Source organism: Dendrobates tinctorius, unplaced genomic scaffold (assembly GCF_039654945.1).
Source record: "Dendrobates tinctorius isolate UK_male_01 unplaced genomic scaffold, ASM3965494v1 ptg000143l, whole genome shotgun sequence".
Lineage (NCBI taxonomy): Eukaryota > Metazoa > Chordata > Amphibia > Anura > Dendrobatidae > Dendrobates > Dendrobates tinctorius.
The window spans coordinates 45,477,042-45,491,854 of NW_027361810.1; the positions used below are offsets into that span (position 1 = coordinate 45,477,042).

General features: G+C 40.9%; 1 protein-coding gene across 3 annotated transcripts in view; it reads left to right on the top strand.

Annotated features, from left to right (window-relative positions):
* Nucleotides 1–14,813, top strand: part of RAPGEF4 (Rap guanine nucleotide exchange factor 4) — a 302,234-nt gene that overhangs the window by 16,636 nt on the left and 270,785 nt on the right. For all 3 annotated transcript variants that reach the window (XM_073545898.1, XM_073545899.1, XM_073545900.1), the window contains exon 2: nucleotides 3,337–3,479. In XM_073545898.1, coding sequence (XP_073401999.1) covers nucleotides 3,337–3,479 — 143 coding nt within the window. The remainder of the gene's footprint in view (nucleotides 1–3,336; nucleotides 3,480–14,813) is intronic.

Sequence of the window (14,813 nt, forward strand, 5' to 3'; positions counted from 1 at the left end):
ATGAATGAACCATTTGCAAGCTCGAACAGAATTCCATTCTTTAAGGGATTGCAGAGATAGCAGCTTTTTCAGTCCCATAGAAGTGAATAGAACTGAGGCAATAATTTGTACAGATTCGCCATTCACATGGGTTTTTGAGACCCTTCCTTCAGTGATCATACATTTATCACCAATTTGTAACTGCTTTTAATCTGCCAGGATGCAAAATGTTGCATCTTTTTGCTCTTTGCGCCAGCCTTGACCCGTTTTCAAAGCGCCAGTAGGTGAGACTTAGCCAAAGAGGACGTGGCCTACTGCATCTCAACAAATGTAGTGAAATGTATACTAGAAACCTGGCATACGTTGTAGCTCAAATCTACCCTATGGCTGGCATAGGTGTCATCTTCTTTTGCATAAACAGCCCATAAATGCACCCAAGTTTGTTATATTATAACTTTAGTGTATCTTTTAATATAACACTTTGATCTAGAGATATTTTTTAAAAAAATCACAAATGATAATAGACTTAAACCTATTTGCATATCTAGCCACACCCACATTTCAAAAGTGACAAACATTTAATTGCAAAAAATTTAAAATTTTTGTGCAAAAATGATATTTGGCAACGGGAGCAAATTCTAGGTCTACTGCATAAGTCGTTCACTTGAGCTGTTAGTAAGAGTCTGGTGACCAACTTGATGACTGCTTCCCAAAGCAATGCGGCAGCAATTTTTTGGCTGTAATAGAGGCTATACACCAAGGATAGGTGATAACTTGTTGATCGGTGCAGGCAACTCCGCAGGGACCTGCACTGATCGGCAGAATGGGGGACTTTTAAGAATGGAGCAGCAGTGCGCATGTATTACCTGCACCCATTCCCCATTAATTTATGTGGCTGCTGCGCTCTGAACCTCGTCCACCTGTCAGCGGTGGACGAACACACACATTGCTTGCAAGATCTTTCCTACACAGCTTGTAAGCACTGCTCTAAGGCTGGTTGTGATTGCAGGAGCATGCCGTTAGCACCTAATCCCAGACAACTTCAGTTCAACTGCTGCCTGAACTGTCACTCAATCGGGAATGCCTCCCTCCATCAACCATGAATTGCTCCTGAAGATAAAAGTTGAGACATATTCTATTAAGGCTACATTCCCACGATGAGTTTTTGATGAGTTTTTGACACTGCATATCTTTGAAACAATGCAACAACCTATGTTACTTTTAATGGGTTTAGAAATGTTGAAGAAAATCTGCAACATCAAAAGGTCACCAAAAAAATTCATTGTGAGAATGTAGCCTAAGGCCTCAATCAGACATTGTGCATCGTGGTCTGATTACTGGCCGCAGGTACTCTTGACCCATTCCGGTACTACCATGGAAAATGAATGGAGCAGTGTTGTGAGCTCATCTGTTCATTCATCTTTTGTGTCCGAGGATCTCCCTCTTCTGGTGAAGGAAGGTAGTGAGGCTGATTACCAAACACCTGATCAGGTGGATGGTGACTGGGTAACGGGAACTTCTGACTGGATATAAGGCAGCCAACGCCCTTCTGAGTGGCTGGTGATTTCTCTGCTGGATTCTTGGAGACCAGTCTGATTCCTGCTTCCTAAAGATAAGTTTTTGCTCTGCTATTGAACGTATTAGTTTTGGTTTTGTTTACCTTGTTTATTGGAGTTCAGCCATTCCCGGCCGGGGGTGTGCTGGATTCTTTTTCCTTGATCAGTGTTCTCTTTTGCCCTGCTTCCAGAATATTCTGACTGCTGATATAGGGTTTGAAGTCTAGTGACTTCAGGGTCCTTTTTGCTTATCAGTTGTGTTGGTAATATTTTTCGCAGGGTTTTCTCGGATTGCAGACAGCAGCTTTTCTATCCTGTCCTTTTTAGTTGGCTTGGGCCCCATCGTTTGCTCAGCCTATCTTTCTATCTGTGTTGGTGTTTTCATCTTGCTTCACCGTCATTATATGTTGGGGGCTGCCTATTGCTTTGGGGTCTGCTCTGGGGCAGTCAGTTTTTCCCTTTTCTCTCTTTAGGCTTGTGTAGATCTCCGGCTGTGACGGGGTGTCTGGGATCACCGTAGGAGCACTCCACGGCTACTGCTAGTTGTGTGATAGGATTAGGGGTCTGCAATCCGCTAGTTTCCAACCTCTCTGATTTTCTGGGCTGAGCTTGTGTTTTGTTTTTTCCTCCTCGGTGACTCAATCATAACAGAGCAGCGGTCGAGCGTCCAACCTTCTGCGCCATCTTGTAATGGGATAAAATGTTGCCAAAAGGTGTGGATCCCAGCGGTTGGACATCCACTGACCCTGCGAACAGGTGATAACTTGTTTCATCCCTACCAATCCTTTAAATAATATTTTCAGACTGCCACTTCCTGGAAAAGCCATAGCGCATTTGAATAACTTTTCAAATGGTGATTGTCACCAATCTACCTACTCCATACATTATTTTGGTCTGACACATGTTCGGTGTATCTGATAGTTCTGTAAATGGGATACAATGTTCCAGAAAGCATTACTGATTGGTGGGGGTATAAAAAAAAGTTAATGATTCCACTCACCCATGTTGAAGTTGCCAGCAATCGTCGGCTCAGGTAAAAAAAACACTCCTTGCTTGGTGGTAAAAATCAAGTAGGAGGTAGGGAAAATCTGGCTGGTTTTCATATAAAAAAAAAGTGCAAAAACTTTATTGTAAACGCAGCTAAAGATGATTGAGAGTAAAAAAAAAATAAGCAAAAACTTTATTGTAGACTGATAAAAAAAGGGACAGTCCTGATAGGATGAAAATATAAAGGCTTTCCCATGCGTTTCGAAGTAGAACATTTTATATTGAAAAGCGTAGGAAAAGCCTTTATATTTTCATAGTATGAGGAATATCCCTTTTTATCAGTCTGCAGTAAAGTTTTTGCTCATTTTTTTTTTTTAATAAAAAAGCCCCATATGGAATCTCCCTACCTTCTACTTGATTGGTGGGGAGTCTCAGAGAGTTAGCCCTCCACTGATCACATAGTTATGGTCAGTGTTGATGAAAATGCTTTATATACATTTAAGGTCAAAATTACCATTTAAGATATTCATGACATAGTTGCACGGTCAGTGTATTGGAAATGAAGGGTTAGTCCGATCTGGCAGCTCGGGTCTGAGTATTTGTCGTTCTCTACGCCATTTGTTCCGTGGTGTGACAGCTGTCAAATCGTGTCATACTAATTGCCACTTCACCTCGATGCCCCGGTCTCAGCTTCACATGCACCCAAGCTATGACTCTCAAGTGTAAAACTTCGCACTCTTCAAATATATTTTAATCATGTCGTGTAATTTATGTGATTTTGATATATATATTTCTTTGTTTGATTGCTTTTTAGGCCATTGGAACGTTCGGGAGAAGATGTAGACATAATATTTGCCTGTCTGAAAGAAGTAAAAGCTTTCGAGAGATTTCATCCAAATTTGCTTCAGCAGATCTGCTTTTGTGGGTACTATGAGAGCCTGGAGAAGGGGGTTACATGTAAGTACAGATGGTATAATATGAGATTAAGTCATGCAATCACGGCTGAAAGTGTTGGCACCCTTGAAATTATTCCAGAAAATGAAGTATTTCTCCCAGAAAATTGTTGCAGTTACACACGTTTCGTTATATACATATTTATTTCCCTTTTATGTATTGAAACAACACACAAAAAAACTGAAAAAAGGCAAATTGGACATAATTTGACACAAAACCCCCAAAATAGGTGGGGCAAAATTGTTGGCGCCTTTCCTAAGTTGTATGTAGACAACTTTTTTCAAGCATGTGATGCTCGTTCAAACTCACCTGTGCAAGTAACTAGTGTGGGCAATATGAAAACCATACTTTAAGCCAGATAAAAAGGGGAGAAGTTGACTCGTCTTTTCATTGTGCGTCTGTGTGTGCCACACTAAGCATGGAAAACAGAAAAAAGGAGAAGAGAACTGTCTGAGGACTTGAGAACCAAAAGTTGTTGAGAAATATCAACAATCTCAAGGTTACAAGTCCATCTCAAGAGATCTTGATTTTCCTTTGTCTGCAGTGCACAACATAATCAAGATGTTTACAACAAATAGCGCCATAGCTAATCTCCCTAGATGTGGATGCCAGAGAAAAATTGATGAAATGTTGAAATGCAGGATAGTCTGGATAGTGGATATGCAGCCCCAATCAAGTTCCAAAGAAATTCAAGCTGTTCTGCAGGCTCAGGGTGCATCATAGAATCATAGAATCGTAGAGTTGGAAGGGACCTCCTGGGCCATCTGGTCCGACCCCCTGCTCAAAGCAGGATTCGCTAAATCATCCCAGTCAGATGTCTGTCCAGCCTCTGTTTGAAGACTTCCATTGAAGGAGAACTCACCACTTCTCGTGGCAGCCTATTCCACTCATTGATCACTCTAACTGTCAAAAAGTTTTTTCTAATATCTAATCTGTGTCTCCTCCCATTCAGTTTCATCCCATTGCTCCTAGTCTTTCCTTGTGCAAATGAGAATAAAGTTGATCCTTCTACAATGTGACAGCCCTTTAGATATTTGTAGACAGCTATTAAGTCTCCTCTCAGTCTTCTCTTTTGCAAACTAAACATTCCCAAACCCTGCAACCTTTCCTCATAAGACAGGGTTTGCAGACTGGTCACCATTCTGGTCGCTCTTTTCTGAACTTGCTCCAGTTTGTTGATGTCTATTTTAAAATGTGGTGCCCAAAACTGGACACAATATTCCAGATGAGGTCTGACCAAAGAGGAGTAGAGGGAAATAATGACTTCACGTGATCTAGACTGTATGCTTCTGTTAATACATTCTAGAATTGCATTTGCCTTTTTTGCTGCTGCATCACACTGCTGACTCATATTCAGTCTGTGATCTATTAGTATACCCAAGTCTTTTTCACATGTGCTGTCACTTAGCCCTATTCCTCCCATTCTGTATATGCTTTTTTCATTTTTATTGCCCAGATGTAGTACTTTGCATTTCTCCCTGTTAAAAACCATTCTGTTAGTTGCTGCCCACTTCTCCAGTTTATTTAAATCTTTTTGAATCCTCTCTCTCTCTTCTCTAGTATTAGCTATCCCTCCTAGCTTTGTGTCATCAGCAAATTTAATCAGTTTACCCTCAATTCCTTCATCTAAATCATTGATAAAGATGTTGAACAATACTGGGCCCAGGACAGAGCCCTGTGGTACCCCACTTGAGACATTCTTCCAACTGGATGTGCAGCCATTTACGACCACTCTTTGGGTCCGATCACTAAGCCAGTTATGAATCCACCTAACAGTTGCCTTGTCCATTCCATACTTAGTCATTTTTTCAATAAGGATTGTATGAGAGACTTTGTCAAATGCTTTGCTGAAGTCAAGATATACTATATCTACAGCATTTCCTTGATCCCCCAATCAGTGATTCCGTCATAGAAGGAAATTAAGTTAGTCTGACATGACTTATTAGTTACAAACCCATGCTGACTCTGTTTAATCACTTCATTCTTATCCAGGTACTGACATACATGTTGTTTAATAATTTGTTCAAAGATCTTTCCTGGTATAGAAGTCAGACTCACTGGCCTATAGTTGCCTTGGTCCACCTTCTTCCCCTTTTTGAAGATAGGAACAACATTTGCTCTTCTCCAGTCTTCTGGCACTTCTCCTGTTCTCCAAGAATTTTCAAAGATTATGGAGAGGGGATCAAAAATTTCTTCTGCTATCTCCTTCAGTACTCTGGGGTGTAATTCATCTGGACCTGGAGACTTGAATTCATTTAGGTTAGCTAAGTGTTTCCTCACTATCTTTCTGTTTATAGATATCCTGGATTCTTCTATTCCCTTAATAGGACAGTGAAGAACAGTTGATGTTACATATTCGTTCTGAGAGAAAACAGATGCAAAATAGGAATTTAAAAGTTCAGCCTTCTCAACATCCTGTCTTACCATTTCATCATTTTCATCCTGTAGAAATCCTATAGCATCTTTGACTTTTCTTTTACTTTTGACATATCCCCAAAATCCTTTATTATTGCTTTTGACATCTCTTGCAAGCCTCAATTCATTGTCAGCTTTAGTAATCTGATTTGTGCCCTGCAGGTTCTGCAGACAGCATTATATTTTTCTTTAGATATGCCTCCCTCTTTCCATTTTATAAACATTTTTTTCTTCCTTTGTAGCATGTGCTTAAGTTCTGTGTTCATCCATCCTGGTTTCCTTAAATGCTTCCTATTCTTCCCTCTTTTCGGAATTGTTAACAACTGTGCTTTGAGAATTTCATTTTTCAAGATTTCCCATCCTTCCTGGACATTTTTGCCTTTAAGGATATCCAGCCATGGGATCCCTCCAATTCTCTTTCTGAATCCCTTAAAATCTGCCTTTCTGAAATCTAACCTTGACGTCTGAGTCTTCACAGGTCTTCCGCCTCTAGTTATCCAAAATTCTAAAATAGCATGGTCGCTACCTCCTAGGGTCCCAGCCACTTTTACCTCCTCAACCATTTCCTCCCTGTTTATAAGGATTAGATCCAAGGTAGCAGTTCCCCTTGTTTTCTCCCCTACCTTCTGGAAGATAAAGTTGTCAGCAAGAGAGGATAAGAATTTCCTTGACCTGTTAGTTTTGCCTGAGAGAGATTCCCAACAAATGTCTGGATAGTTGAAATCTCCCATGACAACTATGTCATATTTTTTGGAGAACTTGGCCATTTGATGCATAAAGAGTTCATCCATATCTTCAGCTTGCACAGGCGGCCTGTAGTAAATGCCTACAATGGTGTCCTTTCCATTGTTCTGTCCTTGTATTCTTACCCAAACAGTTTCCACAGAACTCCCAGTCTCTGAAGCTTCAATCTCTGTGCAGATATACACGTTTCTAACATACAATGCGACACCTCCTCCTCGTTTATCAAGTCTGTTTCTTGCAAATAAGTTGTATCCTTCTAGTCTTGTATTCCAATCGTGTATCGTCCCACCAAGTTTCAGTGATTCCAATGACATCATATTTCTTTTCCTGTGTTAGTAGTTCCAATTCTCCTTGTTTGTTGCCCATGCTTTGTGCATTAGTATAGAAACATTTTAGTTTGTGATTGGTTTCTCTTTCTCCAATATTTTTATTAATTAGATTCTTTTGTCTTTGTTCTTCCTTTTCACTTCTAATAGCAGAGTTCTCAATAGCATTTGTCAGGTGTATGGCTTTTTCTGGTCTTTTGCTTCCCTTCCCATGTTCTAGTTTAAAGCTCTCCTTAAAAGTGTAGCAAGGCGACTTCCAAATACATGTTTTCCAGTCTTTGTAAGGTGCACCCCATCTCTAGCAAGTAGTCCATTGTAAAGGTAATTCACTCCGTGATCCATAAATCCAAATCGTTGCTGACGGCACCATCGACGTAGCCAGTTGTTCACCTGCAGAATCTTATTCCACCTCCTTGTTCCATGGCCATCCACTGGGAGGATAGAAGAGAAGACCACCTGCGCTCCCAGTTCTTTCACTTTCTTGCCTAAGTCTTCAAAGTCTCTGCAGATGGTTTCCAGGTCGTTTCTTGCGGTGTCATTTGTCCACACATGTAGCAGCAGGAATGGGTAGTCATCTGTAGGTCTGAAGAGTCCTGATATCCTGTCAGACACATCTTTAATTTTTGCACCTGGAAGACAGCACATTTCTCTTGAAGTTATATCCGGTCTGCAGATAGCGGCCTCTGTTCCTCTCAACAGGGAATCCCCCATGACCACCACTCTCCGTTTCTTCTTCACAACATTTTTCTTTCTCCATCCAGGAGGACTCTGAAGGCGTACAAGGTTGCTGTTTGTTGGCAAAGTCTTATCCTGCTGTATTTCTTCATCGTTTTCCTGCGTGAGAGCCTGGTACTGGTTCCTGAGCAGTATGGGTGCTGACTGCCTCCTGATCCTCCTGCTTCTCTGGGTCACATGTCTCCATTCCTCTGTTTCTTCAGGTGCACTTCGAATTTCTTCTCTTTCTGTAACATGAAGAGATAATTCTGCTCTGTCCAAGAACTCTTCACCTTCCTTAATGATCTTCAACGTAGCTAACCTCTCTTCGAGATTTTGCAACTTTTCCTCCAACAGGGACACAAGCTTGTATTTGTGGCATGTGAAGTTTGGCTTTTCCACTGGTAAGTCTGTGAACATGTAGCAAGAAATGCAGCTCACCAAATGGCTCCTGGCCTCTTCCATATTGAGATTTCTTAAAAACAATGAAAGACGAGCCAAAATTCGGCGCGCGGTTTTCCGATTTCCTCTTTTCAGCTGCAACGGCCAAAACCCAGTGATCGTTGAGCTCGCGGAGACTCTTCACTTATCCCAGAAGGCACTGGGAATATGCAAATTATCTCCTCAAGACTCTTCCCCTGTCAGCGCAAACTATACGTCGACATTTAAATGAAATGAAACACTTTGGCAGGAGACTCAGGAGGACCCCACTGCTGACAAAGAGACATAAAAAAACTAGACTGCAGTTTGCCAAAATGTACGTGAGTAAGGCAAAATCCTTCTTGGAAAGCATCTTGTGGACAGATGGGATCAAGATAGAGCTGTTTTGGAAAGCACATCATTCTACTGTTTACCGAAAACAGAATGAGACTTACAAAGAAAAGAACACAGTTACTACAGTCAAATATAGTGGAGGTTCAAAGATGTTTTGGGGCTGTTTTACTGCCTCTTGCACTTGGTGCCTTGAATGTGGGCAAGGCGTCATGTAACCTGAAGATTACCAAAGGATTTGGGTCGCAGTATAGTGCTCAGTGTCAGAAAGCTGGGTTTGTGTCCTAGGTCATGGGTCTTCCAGCAGGACAATGACCCCAAACATACTTCAAGAGGCACCCAGAAATGGATAAAAACAAAATGCTGGAGATCAATCAGTCTTGATCTAAATCCAATTGAACACCTGGGAAGAGACCTTAAAATTGCTGTTGGGAGAAGACGCCTTCAAATATGAGAGACCTGGAGCTGTTTGCAAAAGAAGAGTGGTGCAAGATTCCAGTTGAGAGGTGTAAGAAGCTTGTTGATGTTTATACAGTTGTGCACAAAAGTTTACATACCCCTGCAGAATTTTTGCTTTCTTTGCCTTTTTCCAGAGACTCTGAATGATAACACCAAAATTTTTTCTGCACTCATGGTTAATGGTTGGGTGAAGCCATTTATTGGCAAACTACTGTGTTTTCTCTTTTTAAATCATAATGACAACCCAAAACATCCAAATGATCCTGATCAAAAATTCACATACCCTGGTGATTTTGGCCTGATAACATGCACAGAAGTTGACAAAAATGGATTTGAATGGCTACTAAAGGTAACATCCTCACCTGTGACCTGTTTGATTGTAATCAGTGTTTATGCATAAAAGCTGAGTGAGTTTCTGGGATCCAGACAGACTCTTGCATCTTTCATCCAGCCACTGACATTTCTGGATTGTAAGTGATGGGGAAAATAAAAGAATTGTCAACAGATCTACGGAAAAAGGTAGTTGAAGTGTATAAAACAGGAAAGGGGAGACAAAAAGATATCCAAGGAATTGATAATGCCAGTCAGCAGCATTCAAACTGTGATTATCAAATGGAAAATCAGGGGCTCTGTAAAAACAAAACCACGGTCAGGTAGACCAACAAAAATTTTGTTCACAACTGCCAGGAAAATTGTTCGGGATGCAAAGAAAAACCCACAAATAACATCAGCTGAAATACAGGACTCTCTGAAAACTAGCGGTGTGGCTGTTTCAAGATGCACAGTAAGTCGGGACTTGAAAAAAAATAGGCTGCATGGACGAATCACCAGAAGAAAGCCATTACTGCGCAAATGCCACAAAATATCTCACGTATTATACTTTATATGTCTTGATTAAAACATTCTTGGACAACCCATTATGGAAATGAAATAGCCGGTGCTTACCACCATTCAGCAGGATTGAAAAATTGTGGTGGCTTTCGGTCAGTCCCCTCGCTAACTATTCATACGTGTAGGAATGAACCTTGACGGCAATTCTGAAATCACATAGAAGGTGGTAACGTTTAAACTTTTCTTACACTTTTCCTAATGCAAATATCTCTACTTGAAGACACGGCTTCAAAAGAAACTAAGCTGATTTGGAGTTTATCATGGACATAAAGTCATGGCCGAAAGTGTTGGCACCCTTGAAATTGTTCTAGAAAATAAAGTGTTTCTCCTAGAAAATGATTGCAATTACACGTTTTGTTATACACATGTTTATTTCCTTTTATATGTATTGGCACAACACAAAAAAGAGGAATAAAGGAAAATTGGACATAATTTCACACAAAATCCCCAAAATGGGCCAGACAAAATTGTTGGTACCCTCATCTTAATATTTGATTGCACACCCTTTGGAATAAATAACTACAGTTGTGCTCAAAAGTTTACATACCCTGGCAGATTTTTTTCTTTCTTGGCCTTTTTCCAGAGAATATGAATGATAACACCAAAACTTTTTCTCCACTCATGGTTAGTGGTTGGATGAAGCCATTTATTGTCAAACTACTGAGTTTTCTATTTATAAATCATAATGACAACCCAAAACATCCAAATGACACTGATGAAAAGTTCACATACCCCATTTCTTAATACCGTGTATTGCCCCTCTAACATCAATGACAGCTTGATGTCTTTTGTGGTATTTGTGGATGAGGTTCTTTATTTTCTCAGATGGTAAAGCTGCCCAATCTTCTTTGCAAAAAGCCTCCAGTTCCTGTAAATTCCTGGGCTGTCTAGCATGAACTATGCGCTTGAGATCTCCCCAGAGTGGCTCAATGATATTGAGGTCAGGAGACTGAGATGGCCACTCCAGAACCTTCACTTTGTTCTGCTGTAGCCAGTGACAGGTCGTCCAAGTACGTCCCATGCACAGCTTTCGGGCTGATGATTGCAAATTTGCCTCCAGTATTTGCTGATAATGTGCTGCATTCATCTTTCCTTCAACTTTGACCAAGTTTCCTGTGCCTTTGTAGCTCACACATCCCCAGTGATCCACCTCCGTGCTTTTCAGCAGGAATGGTGTTCCTTTCATCATAGGCCTTGTTGACCTGTCTCCTAATGTAACGTTTATGATTGTGGCCCAAAAGTTCAATTTTGGTCTGATCACTTCAAATTGCCTTGTTCCAGAAGTTTTGAGGCTTGTCTTTGTGCTGTTTTGCTTATTGTAGGCAAGATTCTTTGTGGCATTAGCTCAGCAACATCTTTCTTCTGACGACTCGACCATGCAGCCCATTTTTCTTCAAGTGCCTCCTTGTTGTGCATCTTGAAACAGCCACACTGCTAGTTTTCAAAGAGTCCATTATTTCAGCTGATGTTATTTGTGGGTTTTTCTTTGCATCCCAAACAATTCTCATGGCAGTTGTGGACAAAATTTTTGTTGATCTACCTGACCGTGGTTTTGTTTTTACAGAGCCCCTGATTTTTCCATTTTTTTAATAACAGTTTGAACGCTGCTGTCTGGCATTATCAAATCGTTGGATATCTTTTTGTATCCCTTTCCTTTTTTTATACCGTTCAAATACCTTTTCCCGTAGATCCATTGAAAATTCTTTTGCTTTCCCCATTACTCACAATCCAGAAATGTCAGTGACTCGATGAAAGATACAAGAGTCTTCTGGATCCCAGAAACTCACTCAGCTTTTATGTACACACACTGATTACAAGCAAACAGGTCACAGGTGAGGATGTTACTTTTAGTAGCCATTCAAACCCATGTGTGTCAGTTTCTGTGCATGTTATCAGGCCAAAATCACCAGGGTATGTAAACTTTTAATCACGGTCATTTGGGTGTTTTGTGTTGTCATTATGATTTAAAAAGAGAAAACGCAGTGGTTTGACAATAAATGCTTCACCCAACCACTAACCATGAGTGGAGAAAAAGTTTTCATTCATATTCTCTGAAAAAAGGCCAAGAAAGCAAAAATTCTGCCAGAGTATGTAAAACTTTGAGCACAACTCTTTACTGTAACCCCTCATCACACTCCCCCTTCCTTGGCATACTGTCTCCTCCTGGCTGTGCCCTTATACTGTTTCCCCATGCTACGCCCCTAGTACTCAGTTTCTATTGTGTCCACGCACTTTTCTCCCACCATACTGTCTCCTCACTATTCCACTCAATAGTCTCCTCACACATTTTCCCCTCCCTCATGCTGTCTCCTCTCACATCCCCCCTATTCACCATACTGTCATCATATATTTGCCCCCTCATTATCTATAGTGCCTGCTCCCATATTCTCCCAACTCCCCGTACTGTGTGTGCCCACATCCCATCACCCTCATTCCCCATACTATCCACATACATTTTTCCACTCACTACTCATACTGTGTCCGCATACATTTTCCATCCGCCCACTCACCATACTGCCTGCACCCATCACCCCATACTGTTTACTCATACATGGCCCCCATCTACCTCCTTGCTCTGTATTTTGTCTTCAAATTTCTCCAGCTGCCCGTACCGTGTCTGCCCCTGTCCCTTCCTTGTTGCCCAAACTCTGTCCTCAAATCTTGACCCCGTTACACTAAATCTCCCCCACAATAAATCTCTCCACACACTTAATAATCCCACACACACTATTACCCCCACGCACATTGTATACCCCGATCCCCACATCAAATTTCCCCACACACATTAAAGGGAATCTGTCGCCCTCCTATATATGACCTATAATAATAATAATGGGCATACAGGTAATATAATTGTTACACTAGTCCTACCTGTATGCATCATATTAATGGTCTTGTTGTTAAGAAAATCTTATATTCATTCTTTATGCTAATGATTACTTCCAGGCTCCTCAGGCGTGCAGTGCCTGGGAGAAATCCCTGCTTCCTCTCTTCATTACAATACTACCCCCCTCCCATGCACGTCAGTTATGGCCCCAGAATCCGTTTTCCTCCCCGGAGCCTGTAAGAAAATATTAACATACAGAAAGAATATACGATTTCTCAGCAAAAAGACCATTAATATCAGACATACAGGTAGGACTAGTGTAACATTTGTTACTTGTATGCCCATATTAATAGGTCATGTATGTCCCGGGGGTGTGACAGATTCCCTTTAAATATCCCCACACCAAATCTCGCCACACACATTAAATACCCCCATCCCCATATCAAATCTTCCCACACGCATTAAATGCCCCCATCCCCACATCAAATTTCCCCACACACATTAAATACCCCCATCGCCACTCTAAATCTCCCCACACACATTAAATACCCCATCCCCACATCAAATCTCCCCACACACATTAAATACCCCCATCCGCACACCAAATCTCCCCACACACTTTAAATACCCCCATCCTCACACCAAATCTTCCCATGCACATTAAATACCCCCATCTCCACACGAAATCTCCCCTCACACATTAAATAAGCTATCCCCACACCAAATCTCCCCTCACACTTTAAATACCACCATCCTCACACCAAATCTGTCCACACACATTAAATACCCCCATCCTCACACCAAATATTCCCACGCACATTAAATACCACCAACCTCACACCAAATTTCCCCATGCACATTAAATACCCCATCCCCACACCAAATCTTCCCACATTAGATACCTTCATCCCCACAATAAATCCCTCCATGCACCTACTGTTTGGTGTCTTCAGCTCCCCTGGAGCACTTACCACCAATGTGCGCCATTGTATGATGCAAGTACAATTGATCTCTGGGAGCCGGCGCACTGCAGCTTCTCTGAGCCGGCTGTCAGCAAAACAGCCAGCTCAGAGAACTGCTGACTCCCTGTCCTGGGGGTGGCAGAATACAGCCACCAGGGGAGACAATTTGGACCACTGCATTAGGCAGTCCAACTGAGCCCCCCGTTGGCTGCGCCCCCTAGACATGCCTCTGTGTCAGACACTCGTAGTGAGTTGATTGATTCCACAGCCAGTAGTAAACAGCATCATACAGAGCATAGGCTATAGAAGGTAAATGGTGCACATTTTTTAATGAAAGCCAACTGCAAAAAATGATACAAGCATTTAAGGAAAAAAAATGTCCCCAAAGGTGGACAACCCCTGTAACTACTATAAACGTCTCAGTAGTCCCCATTCTGTTTTGCTGTGGTGCTCTAAAACGCCGCTGCATTGTATAGCTAAATACTAAATAAATACATAAAGCATAATAAAGAAAAAAAACACACAGCCAGTCAAAATCGTTGTTTTTTGCCCTACCCCCATAGAAAAACAATATATTCAATACGTAAAATTAATTTATATGGAAAGGGGAACACAATTTTTAATGCAATCCTTTGTGGATGTTAAACAAACAAAAAAAATATATAAAAAATAGACACAATTTTTTTTTCATTATATTTTCCCACAATTTCATCAATAAAGAAAAGGAATATTAAAATGATGAAACAAATAAGTCCCATGTAAAGAGGCAAACATTTATTTTAATCTTTCAGACTAATAAAATGCATGGAAATTTTTTAGACCAGTTAAATCTACAGTAGAAAAAAAACGAAAATTGGCCTGGTCAGGAACGGGGGGAAAGTGATCTGATCATGAAGTGTATGTTCACCAGAATTCCTCCATGTTGAATTCTACTCCAATATTAATATGAAAAAAATACAAACATTTCAAATAGTCTTTGAATGAGAATGTTCCAAATTTGATCACAGAATCAGTGGAAGCAGAAAAATATGCCCATAAAGAACAACTACGGTATGTAAAAAAAAAAAAAAAAAAAAATACACACCAAAGCACACCAAAAAAGCACCAGAAAAATCCACTAAAAAGCTCAGTGTGAACCTACCCTAACAATATTTAGACCTATGATGACAATGATCCAATATTGCAATGTTATCCATGTGTAATGAAAGGGGTGCTCCACCCTTGAGGA